The 23,157-nt window shown below is 43.9% G+C and overlaps 1 protein-coding gene across 1 annotated transcript in view; it reads left to right on the plus strand.

Moving 5' to 3' along the window:
* Positions 1-18,221, plus strand: part of LOC121858909 (nuclear factor 1-like) — a 32,606-nt gene extending 14,385 nt beyond the window's left edge. The window contains 5 exon segments of the mRNA XM_042355562.1: positions 8,378-8,533; positions 16,398-16,464; positions 16,467-16,594; positions 17,317-17,500; positions 18,118-18,221. Coding sequence (XP_042211496.1) covers positions 8,378-8,533; positions 16,398-16,464; positions 16,467-16,594; positions 17,317-17,500; positions 18,118-18,221 — 639 coding nt within the window.
* The last annotated feature ends 4,936 nt before the right edge of the window (positions 18,222-23,157 follow it).

A 23,157-nucleotide genomic window follows, 5' to 3' on the forward strand; every position in this document is an offset into this window, starting at 1 on the left:
GGTGACTTGTGCGGGACTGAGTAATTTGTGAGGCATTATGAGTCACTTGTGAGGCATAATGAGTAACTTAAGGCACTATGAGTGATTTGTGAGGCATAATGAGTGACTTGAGGCATAATCAGTGACTTAGGGCATTTTGAGTGACTTGTGAGGCATAATGAGTGACTTGTGATGCAATATGTGTGACTTGGGGCATTATGAGTGACCTGAGGCATAATGATTGACTTGTGAAGCATAATGAGTGACTTGTGGAGCATTATGAGTGACCCAACTGAGGCATAATAGTTGACTTGTGAGGCATAGGTGACATGTGGAGCATTTTGAATGACCTGAGGCATGATGATTGACTTGAAACTGTGGTGGCTTGTGGGCATTATGGTGACCTGAGGCATAGTTGACTTGTGAAGCATAATGAGTGACTTGTGGAGCATTATAGGTGACATGAGGCATAATGATTTGACTTGTGAGACATAATGAGTAACTTGTGGAGCATTATGGAGTGGCCTGAGGCATGGTTGACTTGAGGCATTATAGGTGACCCTAGGCATAATGATTGACTTGTGAGACATAATGAGTGACTTGTGGAGCATTATGAAGGGCCTGGGGCATATTGAGTGACTTGTGAAGCATAATGAGTGACTTGTGGAGCATTATGAGTGACCTGAGGCATAATGATTAACTTGTGAAGCACAATGAGTGACTTGTGGAGCATTATGAGTGTGACCTGAGGCATAATGATTGACTTGTGAGACATAATGAGTGACTTGTGGAGCATTATGAAGGGCCTGGGGCATATTGAGTGACTTGTGAAGCATAATGAGTGACTTGTGGAGCATTATGAGTGACCTGAGGCATAATGATTAACTTGTGAAGCACAATGAGTGACTTGTGGAGCATTATGAGTGTGACCTGAGGCATAATGATTGACTTGTGGTAGTGACTTGTGAAGCATAATGAGTGACTTGTGAGGCATTATGAGTAACTTGTGAGGTATTATGAATGACCTGAGGCATAATGAGTGACTTGTGAAGCATTATGAGTGACTTGTGAGGCATTATGAGTGACTTGTGAGGCATTATGAGTAACTTGTGAGGCATTATGAGTGACTTGAGGCATAATGGGTGATTTGAGGTATTATGGGTGACTTGTGAGGCATAATAAGTGACCTGAGGCATTATGAGTAACTTGTAAGGCATAATAAGTGACTTGTCAGGCATTATGAGTGGTTGTGAGGCATTATGAATGACTTGTGAGGCATTCGCAGGTGACTGAGGCATTATGAGGTGAATTTTGAGGCATTATGGTGGTGACTTGTGAGGCATTATTAATGACTTGTGAGGCATTGTGAGTGACTTGTGAGGCATTATGAGTGACTCGAAGCATTATGCGTGACGTGAGACATTATGAGTAACTTGTGAGGCATAATGAGTGACTTGTGAACATTATGATTGACTTATGGAGCATAATGAATGATTTAAGGGGCATTATGGGTGACCTGTGACACCTAATGAGTAACTTGGGGCATTATGAGTTATTTGTGAGGCATAATAAGTAACTTGCCCATTATGCATGAATTGTGAGGCTGTGGAGTGTCTTGAGGCATTACAGGTGACTTTTGAGGCATACTGAGTGACATGAGGCATTATTAGTGACTGAGGCATACTGAAGTTCTTGACAGGGATTATGAGTGACTTGAGGCATAATGAGCGACTTGTGAGGCATTATGAGTGACTTGAGGCATAATGGGTGACGAAGCATAATGAGTGACTTGTGAGGCTTTATGAGTAACTTGTGAGGCATAAAGAATGACTTGTGTGGCATAATGAGTGATTTCAGGCATTATGAGTGACTTGTGAGGCATTATGAGTGACTTGAGGCATACTGGGTGACGTTAGGCATTATGAGTCACTTTTGAGGCATTATGCGTGACGAGGCATGAGTGACTTTTGAGGCATTTTGAGTCACTTGTGAGGCATTATGAGTCACTTGTAAGGCATTATGAGTCAATTGTGAGGCATAATGGGTGACTTGTGAAGCATTATGAGTGACTTGTGAGGCAGTATGAGTGATTTGAGGCATACTGGGTGACGTGAGGCATTATGAGTCACTTTTGAGGCATTATGAGTGACTTGTGAGGCATTATGAGTGACAATTCTTCAGACACACCTGCACTGCACACCTGAGATACCTAGTGTACAGGTGTATTAGTTAATGCCACCTGTGTATACGCTATGACAGGTGTGTTAATGCTACCTGTGTATACGCTATGACAGGTGTGTTAATGCTACCTGTGTATACGCTATGACAGGTGTGTTAATGCTACCTGTGTATACGCTATGACAGGTGTGTTTGGCGTATATTAGCACTACGTATTAAGTGAGTATTTTCGGCGTATATGAAAGAGAAGATAAAGTGATAGTTCGCGGTGTTGAAACAAAGTAATTATCACAGACACGTAAACTACCGCGTGTGTATAAGTAAGGTGATGACAAAGAAACAAATACGTGTTTATAAACAAAGTAACCCCAGAAAAGTGCCATAGGTAAATAGTGAATTAAATTATACCAGAATAAAAAACTATATCATTTGTTCTCTCATACCTGAAGAACACGTACAGAACATAATATGGTGAAGAACATTATTTTTTTTTTAGAGTGAACAATTCTGGGTAATATTTTTTGTTATGGAATTTAATGAGAGTATTTATTTGTTTTAATTGTGTGAAATATCCTGTAATAATTTTTGTGTTTTTTCAGTGAATGAGACGATTTTGGAGAGGAGTATTTTAGAGAGGAATATTCGTTCTTGGTGCTGATCCAAATACTCCCCTTACTAATACTGGAGCAATATCTTAGAAAATATTTACTAGAGGAAACATATTGGTGTATAATTTATATGTGTCCTGATATTATACACACACATATGTACGTCTCGTTTGTATGTATCAAAAACGTACATGTAGACTGTCTTCTCGTCAATATTAACCGCGGAAGCATACATACATACATACACACCGTCGCCTCCCTCCATATATACACACGTGGTGTATTTTACTAACCTGAAATAGATAGATAGTAATACAGTATTATAAAGTGTTAGTTTTGATACATTAGTTGTGTATTTTGAACTTACTGAACAAGAGTATCTATTTTATGTAATGAAGAGAATTAATTATGATTTGGTTTAGTGGTTTAGATGTTAGTGAACTTTTAAAGAGGATAAGATAGTCTAGTTTGTTGCTACTACTACTACTACTACTACTACTACTACTACTACTACTACTACTACTACTTATACTTAACTGAACCTGAAGCAGTCTTGATTCAGTCTACCACTACTACCGCCGGTACTACTTATATTTTACTGACTGAAGTGTGAGTGTGTGAAGCTCTACTGAAGTGCGTGAAGCTCAACTGAAGTGCGTGGAACTCTACTGAAGTGCGTGAAGCTCTACTGAAGTGCGTGAAGCTCTACTGAAGTGCGTGAAGCTCTACTGAAGTACGTGAAGCTCTACTGAAGTGCGTGAAGCTCTACTGAAGTGCGTGAAGCTCTACTGAAGTGCGTGAAGCTCTACTGAAGTGCGTGAGGCTCTACTGAACACTTTATACTGTGGTGTTATCAACTGAGTGTGTGTTTGTGTGTGTGTGCGTTATAAGGAACTTTACTAAACAGACACACTCAACTGATTGCTACCATCACCCAGCAACGACCAATAGCGGGGCATAACAACAACAACAACAACAACAATAACGACAAGAACAAGAAGAACAACAACAACAACAACAACAACAAGAATATCAACAAGAACAATAACAACAGCAATAACAAAGTACACCTCATTAAGAAACACCTGTGATTATTAATTATTATTATTTTTTTTACTGAAGAAGAAAATTAATTATTGTTATTAGCGAGGAGACGAGAGAGCCAAGCGCTAACACTGAACTAGCGAGACTGTATCTAGTTTAGCGAGGAAGTTAGCGACCCGTGTTTATGTTAGAGGGAGTTGGGAAGTAATTGTGGAAATATCATTATTGCTAGAAGCTCTTGTGGCCTGCGAGACAGCTAGGCGAAAAAGGCGCTATTGTTAGCCGTGAGAAGAGCTAATATTTAGAAAGTTAGCGGCTGGCAGACAGACCCTCAGGAGCCAGGCGCTTAATACCCAGGAAATTAATAACAAGAAGAGAGAGGGAGAGAGTGGGGGTAAAAGTTGCTGTTGTTAGCGGAGTGAAGCGCTAATATCTAGCGTGTTAGCGGCTGGCAGATCCTCGCTACAGTGTCGCTCTTCGTCCAGCCACCGCCATACCCCCCCTCCCACCCACCCCTCGGCCCCCCACCCATGAAATGTGCCACCATGCCCTGGGTCAGTACTTAACCACCTTTACCCACATCAATACTATACCCGTATCACACACCAGCGCCACCCCAGGCAGAAGATAGGCGAACCTGTGAGTCTGGCTTCGGCGGCGCTGGTGATGTGGTTTAAACCTCAATAATGTCTTCTCCTAACGTCCATGTCTTAAGTTAACGAGTAAGACTAACGCCAGACGCTCCTCATCGCTCTCACTGGCGCAGCTTGACTAAAAGTTTGACTTGTGAGGGAGAATCATTGTTTAGGTTTGAACGAGGGAAGGAGTTATTGATGATGGTATTTTGTTAATGTTACGTTAGTGTTACGTTAGTGTTATGTTAGTGTTACGTTGGTGTTACGTTAGTGTTACGTTAGTGTTATGTTAGTGTTACGTTAGTGTTACGTTGGTGTTACGTTAGTGTTACGTTAGTGTTACGTTGGTGTTATGTTAGTGTTACGTTAGTGTTATGTTAGTGTTACGTTAGTGTTATGTTAGTGTTACGTTAGTGTTACGTTAATATTACGTTAGTGTTACGTTAATATTATGTTAGTGTTACGTTAGTGTTAGCATGAACCAACCCCCAACATTTTGACCATATTGCTCACGTTAAAGATCTGGTACCAATAGCCCCCAGCCTAACCTAACCTAATTTAACCTAACCTAACCTAACCTAATGTAACCTAACCTAATCTAACCTTGGTCTAAATAGCTTCCATCCGACCCTAACCTACCCAAATCTATCCTACCTTACCCTACCCTAACCTACCCTACCCTGCCCTACCCTACTACTCAGCTAACCTACCTAGCCTGCCTAACCTGCCTGCCCTGCCCTGCCTGCCTACCCTGCCCTGCCCTGCCTAACCTGCAAGCCTGCCCTACCCTGCCCTGCCCTACCCTACCCTACCCTACCCTACCCTACCCTACCCTACCCTACCCTACCCTACCCTACCCTAATCTAACCAACTTGGCTACATATTAACGTTGGGGTCTTGTTCATATGATCCACTGTCCTAATTGGCCCCAATATCAATTATAATGGTTAGTTTAGGTTATGCTAGGGCCCATTAGAACTGGCACCTATTAGAACTGGGACCTATTAGAACTGGTACCTATTAGAACTGGCACCTATTAGAACTGGCACCTATTAGAACTGGCACCTATTAGAACTGGCACCTATTAGAACTGGGACCTATTAGAACTGGGACCTATTAGAACTGGTACCTATTAGAACTGGCACCTATTAGAACTGGTACCTATTAGAACTGGGTCCCATTGATCATATAACATCACTTTGTATTCTATGGTAGAAGTTAAGAATATGAACTGTGTGCGTGCGTGCGTTGCGTGTGCGTGTGTGTGTGTGTGTGCGTGTGTGTGTGTGTGTGTGTATGTGTGTGTCTATAGTGCCAGTAGTGAAGGGAGTCGAATCTGGTGGTGGTGTGTGGTATAATGGCTGTTATGGTTGTGGTTATGGTGACGGCTGTGGTGGTGTGTGGTTGTTATTACCTCATCAACCACACACCACTACCACACTATACCACACCACACTCACCACCACCACCATACCACAGCAGGAGACAATTGGTTCAGTACGAGGAAAAATAGAATAGTTTCCGCTCAACTAGATCTTTTACTGTGACCACTGATAAAACACCTTTTGCAAACTGCCACTAATGCCCTGGCCGATAAATCTTCTTCCCCCCTCTTCCCCCTCCCTCTTCCCCTTCCCTCTTCCCCTCCTCCTTCCCTCTCTTCCCCTCCTCCTTCCCTCTCTTCTTCCCCCACTCCCCACCTCCTCTTCTCTTCTTCTTCTCTGTCTTCTACAACATATCAAGGTCTGTATTTCTTCTTCATTTTTCTCTCTTCCTCCCCTCTCTTCCCCTCCTCCTCCCCTCTCACCCCTCTCACCCCTCTCGCCTATTGTTGAAGTGAATTCCTTTTGGAGAGAATAATCTTTATATTGTCACTTTGTTTATTTATTATTATTGTGTGTGTGTGTGTGTGTGTGTGTGTGTGTGTGTGTGCGTGTGTGTGTGTGCGTGCGTGCGTGGTGTGTGTGTGTGTGTGTGCGTATGTGTGTGTGTGTGTGCGTGTGTGTGTGTGTGTGTGTGCGCGCGTGTGTGTGTGCGTGCGTGTGTGTGTGTGTGTGTGTGTGTGTGTGTGTGTGTGTGTGTGTGTGTGTGTGAACTAAAAATTCTAGAACATTCGTAAATTGTATGAGAGAGAGAGAGAGAGAGAGAGAGAGAGAGAGAGTCACGTCACCAGGATATATATGCCCACCATCACGTTATCAACTGGATAAAGTTTGAGAGACATTATGTATCCATCATGTTAACTACTATGGGTTGTGTTCTGTTCCCCACTCATTCCCTCTCATTCCCTCCCACTCACTCTCATCCATTCCTTATTACTTCCACTCATTCATTTTTCATTCCCATTCATTCCCTCTGACTCCCACTCATTATCTCACTCCCTCTTATTCCCTCCCACTCATTCCCTCTCACTACCTCCCACTCATTCCCTCTCATTTCCACTCACTTCCTCTCAAGCCTTTTCATCATCACTCACTCACCAAGTCCCTCTCATGAACCCTCTCCGCCTCCTCCACCCCTCTCACTCCCACTCATTGGCTCATTAACTTCATTACCTCTTATTTCCCTCTCATTTCCTCTCGCCATTTGTATCAGCCGCCTACTCCTCTTTTTACCTCTCACGCCCTCTCATTTCCTCTCATTAACCGACTTCACGTCTTCTCGCCCCTCTATTCCCCTCTCATTATCCCTCTCTCTCCCTCTCATTCTCTCACTAACCCCCTCACCACGTCTTTTAAACCCCTCCCATTCCCTCTCAGTAGCCCACTCCACTAGCAAACCACCCTCTTGCTCTACCTCTCTTTTATCCCTCTCATCGTCCCATTCTTATTCTTTTAACCCCTCATTCCCTCGGCCTCCACTAGCAAACCACCCTCTTGCTCTACCTCTCTTTTATCCCTCTCATCGTCCCATTCTTATTCTTTTAACCCCCCTCTCATTCCCTCTCACCACCCAATTCACGTGTTTTATTATCTAGCTGAAATCTGGTTCCCTGTTGCCCTACATAGAGGCAACAGATATATTCAATGGGTGATTAACGGCTTCTGATTGGCTGAGAGACGCGGGAAAAATATCGTACGGCCGTAAATGTAATGTTTATTTCAACCATTAGGAGACGAAATAGATTATGACGAGTGTGTGTTTAGGGATATAATTTTATTTGGAATTATTTTTGTTTTTTATTGAATTATTGGTTTTAGTTTTGTGTATTTGTAGGAGATATTTTGGTTATACGTCAGGCAACGGGATTCAGAGCCGTCGTTCACTAGTGCATTACTGTTTTATATATATATACAGTATGGCAATAAAGTACTAACTAGTTTATATTATTAGTGAAAAAATATATTGTAAGTTTCTATAATATCTTGAGATGTTTATTTACTGGAGAGAGGAAGATCTTACGCGTTATTATGGTGTTTACGGTAATTTTGATTATAACAGACGAGTGATTGAGGTTTATAATCTATTACTACGCGTCAATAATTAGATCTTTAAGTGGGTATTGTAGGTTAATATATACAGTAGTTATTAATATTAATTTGTAAAAGAGATATATTTTTCTGGTTCTCGTTATAATTCGCGATCCAGTTACCACATCAGTAATAAACTATCTTGTAATTCATCTCTTCGACATCGATTTTCTGTTTATTATTATTATTATTATGGTATTTTGTTTATATATAAATTCATTTCTCTGTAGTAGTGTTTTTTCTTGTAATGATTTAAAAATACTAGGAATTTCTTTAAATGTTTGGTATATGAATTCACTAGGATATCAATATTCTTTTAAACACTTATTAATGATTTTTTCCCATACTTAAGTTATTATATTTCTCAAAAAACATAAAATTGCTTCAAAACTTATAAACATTAGATGATTTTATGTTTACTGTATATAATAATAATGGTATATATCTCTTTTTTCTCTCCCAGGATGAGTTCCACCCGTTCATTGAGGCTCTGTTGCCACATGTCAAGTCCTTCGCCTACACCTGGTTCAACTTACAAGCAGCCAAACGTAAATACTTCAAGAAACATGAGAAAAGGATGTCACTCGAGGAGGAGAGGAGGTGTAAGGATGAACTACAGGTAAGGCAATCCTTCATCCTTCATTCTTGTAGTTTGTTGAAGGTTATATTAAAGATTATATCATGTTAAATATTCGGTTGCGTTACGTTAAGTTAATTATGTTAGTTAGTTATGGTTAGGTTACGTTAGAGTTAGGTTAGGATTGGAATAAGTTAGGTTAGGTTAGGTACGTTAGGTTAAGGTTAGGTTAGGTTAGGTTAGGTTAGGTTAAGGTTAGGTTACGTTAAGTTAAGGTTAAGGTTACGTTAGAGTTAGGTTGGGACAGGTTAGGTTAAGGTTAGGTGGTTAGGATGGGTTGGTTACGTTAGATTAGGTTAGGTTACGTTAGGTTAAGGTTGGGTTACGTTAGGTTAGGTGGATTACGTTAGGTTAGGTTGGGTTACGTTACGTTAGGTTAGGTTAGGTTACGTTAGGTTGGTTAGGTTACGTTAGGTTAGGTTAGGTTAGGTTAAGTATAGACGAAAGAATAACCACATTAGTATAAACGAAATAATCCAATAAAAAGTAAAAAGAATGAAGGAGAGTAAGAGAGAGAAGGAGGAGGAGGAGGAGAGAGGGCGAGGAAGAAGAGTAGAGAGAAGAGAAGGAGGAGGAGGAGGTAGAGGGCGAGAAGAAAGAGGCAGAGAGAGCATAATAAGGAGGAAGACAAGAATAAGGAGGCAAAAGGAAGACGAAGGAGGCATCAGTAAGGAGGATGAAGGAGGCATCAGTAAGGAGGATGAAGGAGGCATCAGTAAGGAGGATGAAGGAGGCATCAGTAAGGAGGATGAAGGCATCATTAATGAGGATGAAGGAGGCATCAGTAAGGGGAGGATGAAGGAGGCATCAGTAGTGGGATGAAGGAGGCATCAGTAAGGAGGATGAAGGAGGCATCAGTAATGAGGATGAAGGAGGCATCGGTAATTAGGATGAAGGAGGCATCAGTAAGGAGGATGAAGGAGGCATCAGTAAGGAGGATGAAGGAGGCATCAGTAAGGAGGATGAAGGAGGCATCAGTAATGAGGATGAAGGAGGCATCGGTAATGAGGATGAAGGAGGCATCAGTAAGGAGGATGAAGGAGGCATCAGTAGGGGAGGATGAAGGAGGCATCAGTAGGGAGGATGAAGGAGGCATCAGTAGGAGGATGAAGGGAGGCATCAGTAAGGAGGATGAAGGAGGCATCAGTAAGGAGGATGAAGGAGGCATCAGTAAGGAGGATGAAGGGGGCATCAGTAAGGAGGATGAGGGCATCAGTAGGAAGGGGGAGGCATCAGTAGGGAGGATGAAGGAGGCATCAGTAAGGAGGATGAAGGAGGCATCAGTAAGGAGGATGAAGGAGGCATCAGTAAGGAATGAAGGGGGCATCAGTAAGGGAGGGATGAAGGAGGGCATCAGTAAGGAGGATGAAGGAGGCATCAGTAAGGAGGATGAAGGAGGCATCAGTAAGGAGGATGAAGGAGGCATCAGTAAGGAGGGACAGAGGGCATCAGTAAGGAGGATGAAGGAGGCATCAGTAATAAGATAAACGGCATATTTTTTATGGATGTTTCCGGTGAACAAATTCCTAAGATAATATTAGAACACTGTTTCTCTCTCTCTCTCTCTCTCTCTCTCTCTCTCTCTCTCTCTCTCTCTTCCCCTTCCATCACGTATTCTTCCTTCCCACCCACCCATACCTGAACCCTCTCCCTCCTTCCCACACCCTCTCTCCTTCCCTCTTGTAACCACTAACATACTCCACCCCTTCCTTCTTTCCTTCCCTCCCTCCTTCTCTTCTCCCCATCCACCCCTTCCTTCCTCCCTTCACTTCCTCTCACCTCCTCCCTCTCCCTCCTCCTCCCCTCCCCCTCCCTCCTCATTCCTCCCCCCCTTCCCCTCTCCTCCCTCCCTCTTATCCCTCCTTCTCTCCCTCCTCCCTTCTTCTCTCCTCTCCCTTCTCTCCCTCCCTCCCTTCTCTCTCCCTCCTCCTTCTCTCCCTCCCTCCCTCCCTCCCTCCTACCCTCCTCCTTCTCTCTCCCTCCCTCCCTTCTACTCTCCCTCCTCCCTTCTACTCTCCCTCCCTCCCTTCTCTCCTCCCTCCCTCCTTCTACTCTCCCTCCCTCCCTTCTCTCCTCCCTCCCTTCTCTCTCCCTCCTTCCTTCCTCTCTCCCTCCCTCCCTTCTCTCTCCCTCCCTCCCTCCTCCTCTCCCTCCTCCTTCTCTCCTCCCTCCCTTCTACTCTCCCTCCTCCTTCTCTCTCCCTCCTCCTCCCTCTCCTTCTCTCCCTCCTCCTTCTCTCTCCCTCCTCCCTTCTCTCTCCTCCCTCCTTCTCTCCCTCCTCCCTTCCTCTCCTCCCTTCCTTCCTCTCCCTCCCTCCCTTCTCTCCCTCCCTCCTTCTCTCTCCCTCCCTCCTTCTCTCTCCTCCCTCCCTTCTCCCTCCCTCCTTCTCTCCCTCCTCCTTCTCTCCCTCCCTCCCTTCTACTCTCCTCCCTCCCTTCTCTCTCCCTCCCTCCTTCTCTCTCCCTCCCTCCCTTCTCTCCCTCCTTCTCTCTCCCTCCCTCCCTTCTACTCTCCCTCCCTCCCTTCTCTCCCTCCTCCCTTCTACTCTTTCTCCCTCACCATATTTCCACGTAACTTTTACTGTTCTTTGTCTTTCATCTTTATTCCCTCTGGTTTACGACTTTCACCTCTATTTTATTCGTCTTCAGTTGGTCTGTGTGTTCAGTCGTCCAGTTTTCCATTTTCTCTTTTCTCATTTTCTTTCATCCACAAATCATAGTCAAGTACTTTCCCATTGTTTTTATTTCAGTTTTCCGTTTTCTGTTATATCAGTTTTCCGTTTTCTATTATTTCAGTTTTTCGTTTTCTGTTATTTCAGTTTTCCGTTTTCTTTAACAGCTCATTTTCTTTCAACCGTAAACATAAGTCAACTAGTTTCCCATTTTCTTTATGCCTTTTTCCCGTTTTCTTATCAGTTTATCATTTTCTTTCATCCAGTTTCCCATTTTCTGTGTTGTCCTTCTCTGTCGTTTTCTGTGTTGCTTTGGGGGGGGACTTACTTAATGACATTTTTAAATTTATGAATATCTAAATAACCTCTGGTAATAATATATATGGACTTAAGGTCTTACAAGTCCAGCATATAAGTCCAAATGACCTTCCCAGATGGGCATAAGTCCACCTGGCCTTCTGGTGTAAGAAATATCACAACCTCTGGGCCTTACAAGTCCAACCAATCATCTCTTGGGGTAGGGTTGGCGACCACGGCCCTCCTCAAGTCCAAAGGTTTATGGGGTGTCTTTACCTAAGTCCAGTGGACCTTCTCAGCCGGATAAGTCCAACTAAAGCTCTTATTGCAGACTCAACTATGGAGTTTGGTCGTTCAAGTCCAACAGCCACGTTTGATACTACAGTCGTGCTTACATTATTATGGAGGGAGGTGGGAGAATGTGAGACGACAGGAGATGCAGGGGAGGGAGGGAGGTAAAGGGGAGATGGGGGGTAGGGGAAGGAAGGGAGGGGTAGAGGTGAGGTAGGACAGCGGAGAGGCGAGGGGGATGCAGGGGATAGGAAGAGAGGAGGTCAGGAGGAAGAGGCTAGGGTCAGGAAGAGGAGAGGAACAGTAGGAGGAAGGAGGAGAGAAGGAAGGGGTAGAGAGGTGGAAGTAAGGGGTTATAAAAGACAGGGAAAGGGGGAGGCAAGGTGCATGAAGGGGTAGGCAGAGCAGGGGGAGTATGGTGAAGTAGGGGAAGGGTAGTCAGGCAGGGGGAGGCAGGGTGAAGGTAGTCCAGAGAAGGGGGGGCATTGTTAAGCAGGGGGAGAGACAGGGGGAATAAGGTAGTCAGTCAGGGGGAGGGGGGGAGTCAGGGGAAGACGGACAAGCCAGGCGAACTTAATCCCTTATCCACGAAGCGAGAATCAGTAGGTGAAGTTTTTTGTGGTGGCCGCTGTTATATGCCGCCGTGACCGCCGGGTTTGCATAATGCCGAGCGAACCGAAGAACCGTTTTCCGCGCAATAAATTCCTCCTTTGGGGTCGCGGATTCCCCCTTTTAGTCGTGGTGATGTGATGCTCAGTCCCAGTGTCGCCGGGTCCGGGGTCTTTCGTCTATAGTTTCCCTCAGATGTAAACATTACCTTAGGGTTGTGTCGTCTATACTTTATTACCTCCGGGATCTTTCGTCTATACTTTGTGTTGAATGTGAGTAATAACTTCAGAGTTTGTCGTCTATACTTTGTTACCTTCAGGGTTTGTCGTCTATATTTTGTTACCTTCAGGGTCTGTCGTCTATACTTTATTACCTCCGGGGTCTTTCGTCTATACTTTGTGTTGAATGTGAGTAATAACTTCAGAGTTTGTCGTCTATACTTTGTTACCTTCAGTGTCTGCCGTCTATATTTTGTTACCTTCAGGGTCTGTCGTCTATACTTTGTTACCTTCAGTGTCTGTCGTCTATATTTTGTTACCTTCAGGGTCTGTCGTCTATACTTTGTTACCTTCAGTGTCTGTCGTCTATACTTTGTTACCTTCAGTGTCTGTCGTCTATACTTTGTTACCTTCAGGTTTGTCGTCTATACTTTGTTACCTTCAGGGTCTGTGGTCTATACTTTGTTACCTTCAGGGTCTGTCGTCTATACTTTGTTACCTTCAGGGTCTGTGGTCTATGCTACAATTTACCTTCAGGGTCTGTCGTCTATACTTTGTTACCTTCAGGGTCTGTCGTCTATACTACATTACCTTCAGGGTCTGTCGTCTATACTTTATTACCTTCAGGGTCTGTCGTCTATACTTTATTTACCTTCAGGGTTTGTCGTCTATACTTTGTTACCTTCAGGGTCTGTCGTCTATACTTTGTTACCTTCAGGGTCTGTCGTCTATACTATGTTACCTTCAGGGTCTGTCGTCTATACTTTGTTACCTTCAGGGTCTGTCGTCTATACTATGTTACCTTCAGGGTTTGTCGTCTATACTTTGTTACCTTCAGGGTCTGTCGTCTATACTATGTTACCTTCAGGGTCTGTCGTCTATACTTTGTTACCTTCAGGGTCTGTCGTCTATACTATGTTACCTTCAGGGTCTGTCGTCTATACTATGTTACCTTCAGGGTCTGTCGTCTATACTATAATATTACCTTCAGGGTCTGTCGTCTATAGCACATTTACCTTCAGGGTCTGTCGTCTATACTATGTTACCTTCAGGGTCTGTCGTCTATACTTTGTTACCTTCAGGGTCTGTCGTCTATACTATATGTTACCTTCAGGGTCTGTCGTCTATACTTTGTCAGATGTAAACATTACCTTAGGATTCTGGAGGAAGGAGGAGGCTACACACCATGAGGGAGGGAAGGAGGAGGCTGCATGGCATGAAGGAGGAAAGGAGGAGGCTACCTTCCATGAAGGAGGGAGACTACCTCGTCCAGCCAGGTGGCCCTTATCGTGACCTCATGACCCCTTATCGTGACCTCAAAACCCCTTATCGTTGACCTCATGACCCCTTATCGTGACCTCATGACCCCTTATCGTGACCTCTTGACCTCATGACCTCGTGGAGTTTATTGACCAAGTTGAGGCTTTAAAGTGACTGATAAAACTTTGATATGATGAAAGATAAAAAAACCAAAAACAACTAAGATGTAGCCTTTATGATTCACCTTAAGTCGAGCACACGATACATCCCCGTACAGCTCTCCAGTGTATTAAGGGAAGGGGGAGGGAGAAAGGAGAGTGATGGTAGAGGAGGAGGTGGTAGGAGGGAGGAAAAGGGAGAGGTGATGGTAGAGGAGGGGGGAGGTGGTGGTAGAGGAGGTGATGGTAGAGGAGGAGGAAAGGGAGGTGATGGTAGAGGAGGGAGGAGGTGATGGTAGAGGAGGAGAAAGGGAGGTGATGGTAGAGGAGGAGGTGATGGTAGAGGGAGGGAGGAGAGGTGATGGTAGAGGAGGGAGGTGATGGTAGAGGAGGGAGGAAAGGAGGAGGTGATGGTAGGGGAGGATGTGGGAGGAAGAGGGTGAGGAGGGATTGAGGAGGAGGGGGGGGATGGGAGGGGAGGTGATGGGAAGGGGGAACAGGAAGGGGAGGCTTCAAGGATGACCCACTCGCCCCATAAGGTTATTACCTTCACCTCAGGAAAAGTTCTTGAATATAAGACCAACCGCGAATTTGTAGTGTTTCTACGCCCGAACCCTTTTAAAATATGGATAAATTCGCGGGCAATGAAAAATTGAAAACTTATTACACACGAGGCCAATTGACGTATTTTGTTTCACCAGGTGCGTTAATCTGCGTAATATCGATGACATGGTTGAGTCCTAGAACGCATGGGCAGCAACATAACTCTCTCTCTCTCTCTCTCTCTCTCCTCTCTCTCTCTCTCTCTCTCTCTCTCTCTCTCTCTCTCTCTCTCTCTCTTAACATGACGCACGGATGGCCCACAAGACATGCTTTATTATCCGTCCTAAACCCGTGTTATGGTACAGCCTCCACGACAAACTTTCCATTACCCTCTCCTCCCCCCTCCCTCCCCTCCCCCCACACACACACACATACACACACACATACACACATACACACACACACACACACACACACACATACACACACACACATACACTTCGCGGGGTATGTGTACGTTTGTGTGTTTCCGTTTTCGTGAACTAAGCGGGAAATAGAGTTGGCGCCTTTACGAAATATGTGGGAAAGTTGGCGTGGGATAGGGGGGAGGGGAGGATGTTTCGCGAATAACGCCAAAATAGGAAGGGGTGATATTTGGCGAAGGAGTGAGGGAGGTGGGGGTGTTGGCAGAAAGGAGTGAGGGAGGTGGGGTGGTGTTGGCGAAGGTGAGGGAGGTGGGGGTGATGTTGGCGAAGAGTGAGGAGGTGAGGTGTTGGCAGGGTGAGGGAGGTCAGAGATTGTTGGCAGAAGGAGTGAGGGGGAGGTGAGGGGTGATGTTGGCAGAAGGGTGGGGAGGTGGTGATGTTGGCGAAGAATTGAAATTAGGGGGCGATATTGGCGAAGGAATGAGTGGGGTGGGGTGGTATTTGGCGAAGGAGTGAGGGAGGTGGGGGTGATATTTGGCGAAGGAGTGAGGGAGGTGAGGTGATATTTGTGAAGGAAATATACAGCGAATTCAAACCAATTAATACGTACATAGATCCGTCCGTACATCCCTCCGTCCTTAGATACGTACATAGATCCGTCCTTAGTCCCGTACATAGGCTTACACCCCCCCCCAAATATTGTCTGAGCAGGGTTATGTAAACAAGATTCTGGCATATAGCAGTGTTGTGTTGAAGAGTTTATTCACTTTGTCTGTGTTTGTTGTTGTTGTTGTTGTTGTCGTTGTTGTTGTTGTCGTTATTTGTTGTTGTTGTTCTTAGTTTCTGTAGTATTAACGAAATATGGGTAGTAATCGCCGTAGAGAGTTTAACACACACACATACACATACACACACACACGCACACACACACACACACACACACACACACAGTCCTCAGGTCTTTATAATGATAGCTGCCCTCCCTATTGCATTAAAAGATATTAAACGATAATAATGGTTGAAATATAACGTGGGTGGTGCGTGGTCGCCAACCCTCAGCTGTAATCAATCACTTACTTCTGCTTGATTTTTAACTTATCTTGTTTTTTGAGTATTTTTTCTTATATTTTTTATTTGTTTTGGGGATATTTTGGCTGTAATTTTTTTTTATATAATTAGTTTAGTTTTTTGTTGCTCTCTTAAGTGGTTAATCCTCTCTCTATCTCATTAATCCTCTCTCTTAACTCATTAATCCTCTCTTAACTCATTAATCCTCTCTCTTAACTCATTAATCCTCTCTCTTAACTCATTAATCCTCTCTCTATCTCATTAATCCTCTTTCTAACGCAATAAATCCCCTTGTCTTCCCGTCAGAGCAGGAAAGACGAGGTGAAACAGAAATGGGCTTCCCGTCTCTTGGGTAAATTAAGAAAAGACATCACACCAAGTGTAGGGAAGACTTCGTTCTGTCTGCATCTCACCGGGAAGAAGCCAATACATGTGTTCTGTCTAATCCGGACCAGAAGGGGCAAGATGGGGCTGGATTGACTGTCTAAAAGCAAGCTGATAAGGTGAGTTTCATGTCTAATACTGCTGTTTGAATTCTCTGTCTATAGTTTGTGTGACTGTCTAGTACTGTCTATAGTTTGTGTGGCTGTCTAGTACTGTCTAAAAGGTTGTGTGGCTGTCTAGTACTGTCTAAAAGGTTGTGTGGCTGTCTAGTACTGTCTATAGTTTGTGTGACTGTCTAGTACTGTCTATAGTTTGTGTGGCTGTCTAGTACTGTCTAAAGGTTGTGTGGCTGTCTAGTACTGTCTAAGTTTGTGTGGCTGTCTAGAACTGTGTGAAGCCTGTCTAGGACTGTTTAACGCCTGTCTATAGCTGTCTGAAGCTTGTGTGGCTGTCTTATTACGTTGAACCCTGTCTAGAACTGTCTGTGCTGTCTGACTCCTGTTTTTAGAAACTGTCTATTGCTGTCTGACTCCTGTTTTAGGAACTGTCTGTGCTCCTCTGAACTTACTGTCTAGAACTGTCTATTGCTGTCTGAAACCGTCTTCAAATTTATCAAGCAATATCTTCACCATCCTTCACTATCCTACCTCACTATCCCACCTCACTATAACACTATCACTCACCATCACCTCACTATCCCCTACAGGTGTGGCGGCTGGACCTGGTGATAGTGACAGTGTAAATGTATCCTTCAATATCTTCACCATCCTTCACTATCCTACCTCACTATCCCACCTCACTATAACACTATCACTCACCATCACTTCACTATCCCCTACAGGTGTGGCGGCTGGACCTGGTGATGGTGATTCTATTTAAAAGTATCCCTCTGGAGTCAACAGACGGCGAGAGGCTAGAGAAATCGCCCGACTGCCTCCATCCAGCGCTGTGTGTCAACCCTTACCATATTAACGTTTCCGTCCGTGAACTAGACCTCTACCTGTCCAACTTTATTACGATGAACGGTAAGTACCCGTCTATTATTTATTGTTGTTACCTGTCTGTCTTTTTATTGCCATGGACGGTGAGTACTGTCTCTGAAGGAGTTTTGTTAAGTTTTACCTCCATGGCAAAACTTTGGGATGCGCAGTAGATAGAGTTATGCGTTTTGGAGCCACTAAGAATACGCCTTTATGAACGATGAGTATTTGTCTATGTGTATTACCTGTTCAACGGTATATCATTATTTTAGTTCTTAATTTATCATAGCGACATTGTTACACATACGAAAAATACCCTCTAAATTTTGTGTAAATGTTTCTGACATGAATAATTGTTATGAACGCAAATGCCCGCCAAAATTGTACGTGATCACCACAGCAGCAAGACGTACGGTATGCTTTTATATAACATATCCAAGCAACATTGTTATCTATGTAATTGGCCGGTAAAAGTTTAAATGGACAAATATTACCACCAAAATAGTATGCTTATATGGTAACTTAGCAACCATGGCGGCGTGTGGACAACGAGCTTAAACGACCTTCCTTATGTTTACTACACAACGCATCATTGACAACCGATACCTTATCTCTCTTATCGTCAATAACCTGTGAAGAAACGGCACAGTTTCCGTCAACAGTGATTGCGATGGATTGTATCGGTTCCGGCGGCAGTACCCGTCTAAAGCCACGATTCTCAGAGCTTCGTACGCTGAATATTTTACCCCGTAAACTGGAGATGTGAGAACGTATCTTAACTGACACAACTTTTGCTACTGCACAAAGTTGGCGGCTAAAATGGAATTTGAATTGCAGTGCGACTGTGCCGGAGATAGACTCGTTTTTGTATTCCGAGTTTTCATGTGTGTTATCTTAGTTACGGGAAAAATTTACGTACGAATCTTAAGAAATCCGTATTTGGGCGAGTTTGTTGTGGCAGGGAGGCTGAGGGTGGATGGAAGAGCCGCCACGCGCGTCGAGGGACCAGTAGCACAAAAACTGTGAGTGGCAGGGAAACACGAAACAGTTTAGTGTTATGGCCGGCCACCCACCGACAAGGACTGATACTCCATGTAAATAGTCTTGATCTTATTTATTTTACGGCTCACGAGACCATCATAAGGAGGAGTCTTTTTCAGCCTTACCGCACCCGGCCCGGGGAGTTGTGGCGCGAGTGACCACCACTGTTGAAACTTACTCTGGCTAGCTGGCTCTCTAAGGTGAAACATGTACCTGAGTACCTGAGAGAGACAGAGAGAGAGAGAGAGAGATTTACGATACGTCTCTCAATTTGTAATAGTTGATGACTAGTGTAGTTACTAATAGAGAATACGTGCTTAAAGAACTTAGTTGTTGAAGTGTAGTAATTACATCACAACACAAGAGAACTGCCCAAAGTATCGTACAACATTGAGACCACAGAGAACTGCCCAAAGTATCGTACATTATTGAGACCACAGAGAACTGCCCAAAGTATCGTACAACATTGAGACCACAGAGAACTGCCCAAAGTATCGTACAGCATTGAGACCACAGAGAACTGCCCAAAGTATCGTACAGCATTGAGACCACAGAGAACCCCAAAGTATCCCAAAGTATCGTACAGCATTGAGACCACAGAGAACTGCCCAAAGTATCGTACAACATTGAGACCACAGAGAACTGCCCAAAGTATCGTACAGCATTGAGACCACAGAGAACTGCCCAAAGTATCGTACAGCATTGAGACCACAGAGAACCTCCCAAAGTATCGTACAACATTGAGACCACAGAGAACTGCCCAATGTATCGTACAGTATTGAGACCACAGAGAACTGCCCAAAGTATCGTACAGCATTGAGACCACAGAGAACTGCCCAAAGTATCGTACAGCATTGAGACCACGAAGGGAGCACCTTTAAAGTACCGTACAACATTGAGACCACAGAGAACTGCCCAAAGTATCGTACAACATTGAGACCACAGAGAACTGCCCAAAATCGTACAGCATTGAGACCACAGAGAACTGCCCAAAGTATCATTGGCATTGAGACACAGAGAACTGCCCAAAGTATCGTATTACAGCATTGAACCTGAGAACTGCCCAATGTATCGTACAACATTGAGACCACAGAGAACTGCCCAAAGTATCGTACAGCATTGAGACCACAGAGAACTGCCCAAAGTATCGTACAGCATTGAGACCACGAGCTTTGCCCAATGTATCGTACAGTATTGAGACCACAGAGAACTGCCCAAAGTATCGTACAGCATTGAGAACCACAGAGAACTGCCCAAAGTATCGTACAGCATTGAGACCACAGAGAACTGCCCAAAGTATCGTACAGCATTGAGACCACAGAGAACTGCCCAAAGTATCGTACAACATTGAGACCACAGAGAACTGCCCAAAGTATCGTACAACATTGAGACCACAGAGAACTGCCCAAAGTATCGTACAGCATTGAGACCACAGAGAACTGCCCAAAGTATCGTACAGCATTGAGACCACAGAGAACTGCCCAAAGTATCGTACAGCATTGAGACCAACATAAAGAATAGAGGCTTTACACATGAAATAAACAATACCTTGACTGTTCAAATGTAATTAAATGCAACATAATATCTCAAATACTTAAATATACTTGTATCAGAGGTTAAGTAACATCATATAAGTACATGCTAATAGAGTTACTTAAGATAACAAAATGAACTTACGAATACTTGGATATTATGTCATAGGTTAAAGTTACCCAGTTAAGGAAAAAGCTTCAGGTTACCAGATAAAGATACAAAAAAAATAACTTATTAACGTTTCAGAATTCGATCTTTTACATAACCAATATTTAGAAAGACAAAGTAGAATATTTTTTTTCTTCAAATTTTATAACATTTCAAAGTTATGTAAAAACTGACTGACTGAACACGTGAGCTATAAAGACCTAACAGACAATAAAACAGCGAAATATCTGCCGTTAACAGTGAACCAACAGACTGTTATAATATATATCACAGTTTTCCACATGAGGCCCTCTGGGAGGAGTCTTAAACGGCACATTACCATTCAGGTAGCGCCGGCGTCATGTCCATACAGAGGAAACAGAAATATCATCCACCTCCTCCCCCCCACCAGCTCCACGTTTTATATTTATAGGGGGGGGTGAAGGACCTTGTGAAGTGGTGTGTGTGTGTGTGTGTGTGTGTGTGTGTGTGTGTGTGTGTGTGTGTGTGTGTGTGTTTTACCCTACCCTACCCTATCGTTGTCTGTCGGAATATAATTTTGAGTGGTGGATACAACAGAAAATAGAATAACAGAATCATTAGACTATAAACAGAAAACGGTGAACTGTCCTAATGACCACCACAACAGAAAACGGAGTATTGATTACCACCACAACAGAAAACGGGGGGCTGTCCTCATTACCACCACAACAGAAAACGGGGTACTGATAAACCGACCACAGAAAACGGAGTACTGACAATACCACAACAGAAAACGGAGAACTGTCCTAATTACCACCACAACAGAAAACGGGTCGAGGTGCTCCATCAATTGACAATAGAGAGACGAGAGGCAGGCTTTCCTCTCCCCCATTCCAAGTGATTCATCAGAGGCAGTGGACCATAGCTACAGCTCAACCAGACACAATACAACACGGATATAACATGCAGATGAGTTCCCTAAGCCAGGTTCATGTAAGCGATTTTAAATATTTGATATGTGGTAGTGGATTGGTTAGGTGTTGTGTGGTGTTGTGTGAGTTGTGGTGTTGATAGTGGTGGTAGTAGTGGTGGTGGTAGTGATGGTGGTGATGGTGATGGTGGTGGTAGTGATGGTGGTGGTGGTGGTTGTTGTGATGGTGGTGACGGCAATAGTAGTGGTGGTGATGATAGTGATGGTGATAGTGATGGTGAGGATGGTAGTGATTATAGTGAAGTGGTGTAGTTAGTTGTGATTGACTATTTGAATTCGACCGTATACAACAGCTAGTTTATAGTGCACCCCTTACTAATCCTGTGACCTGTAGTGCCTAAAAAAATACAGAGAGGTCACACCTTAGTGGTCAGGTCAGATTAGGTCAAGGTTAGTTCAGGTCAGGACAGTCTTGTGCAGATTAGGTTGATTCAGGTTAGGTTATGTTAGATTAAATTTGGTCAGGTTAGGTTAGGGTAGTTTAGGACATGTTAGGTGAATTTAAGTCGGGTTAGGTTAGGTTTGGTTAGGATTGGTTAGGTTAGGTTTGGTTAGGTTAGGTTTGGTTAGGTTAGGTTTGGTTAGGTTAGGTTAGGTTAGGTTTGGTTAGGTTAGGTTAGGTTTGGTTAGGTTAGGTTTGGTTAGGTTAGGTTAGGTTTGGTTAGGATTGGTTAGGTTAGGTTAGGTTAGGTTTCACACACACACACACACACACACACACACATACACACACACACACACACACACACAAGACACCAATATACTAAAAAATCTAAATATGCAAATTAACCCAAATATTTTAAACATCCAGAACCAATACAGTAAAATCAGACCAAATTTACCCGAAAATTTAATAGGTTCTGTGTGACGTAAATGACAGACGATTTACAGGCCGCCGTAAAAGATAAATTGTCAAAAAAAAATAGTTGAAAAAAAACAATGTCTGGGAATTTAAATCTCTGGGAATTTTGACGTAGAGGCATAAAATATTTTCAGAATATAAAATTAGTTAAGGGAAAATACTACCGGTGGATGTGACCTGGTATTTTTTTTTAGGGTGGGTGGGTAGAGGGTGGGTTGGTGGGTTTTATTGGAGTGGGAGTGGGTTGTGGGGTGGTGGTGGGTTTGATGGGGTGGTGGGTGTTTTAGGGTGGTGTGGGTTGGTGGTGGGTTTTTTAGGGTGGTGTGGGTTGGTGGTGGGTTTTTTTAGGGTGGTGTGGGTTGGTGGGTTCTTATAGAGGGTGGAATGAGTGTGGAATAATACTATGTGGTAGGGAGTTCCACCTAGCCCACAGTACCCCCACACCCCACACCCAACCACAGTACCCACACCACACCCAACCCACAGTACCCACACCACACACCCAACCCACAGTACCCCCACACACCCAACTCACAGTACCCCCACACCACACCCAGCCCACAGTACACCAACACCACACACACCCAACCCACAGTACCCCACACCACACCTAGCCCACAGTACCCCCACACCCCACAGATGACATCAGAAACGTACATAATACCGACTGTGTGTGTGTACGTTTGACTGCAGGATAATACATGTACATCTAACTGTATATTCGAATGTGTATAATACTGACAGTGTCTGGTGCTGACAGTGTATAATGCTGACAGTGTATGATGCTGACAGTGTATGATGCTGACAGTGTATGATGCTGACAGTGTATGATGCTGACAGTGTATGATGCTGACAGTGTATAATGCTGACAGTGTATGATGCTGACAGTGTATAATGCTGACAGTGTATAAATCTGACAGTGTATGATGCTGACAGTGTATGATGCTGACAGTATAATGCTGACAGTGTATAATGCTCACAGTGTATGATGCTGACAGTGTATAATGCTGACAGTGTATAAATCACAGTGTATGATGCTGACAGTGTATAATGCTGACAGTGTATGCTGACAGTGTATGATGCTGACAGTGTATAATGCTGACAGTGTATAAATCTGACAGTGTATGATGCTGACAGTGTATGATG

This window comes from Homarus americanus, unplaced genomic scaffold (assembly GCF_018991925.1).
Source record: "Homarus americanus isolate GMGI-L3 unplaced genomic scaffold, GMGI_Hamer_2.0 scaffold57185, whole genome shotgun sequence".
In the NCBI taxonomy this organism is placed as follows: domain Eukaryota; kingdom Metazoa; phylum Arthropoda; class Malacostraca; order Decapoda; family Nephropidae; genus Homarus; species Homarus americanus.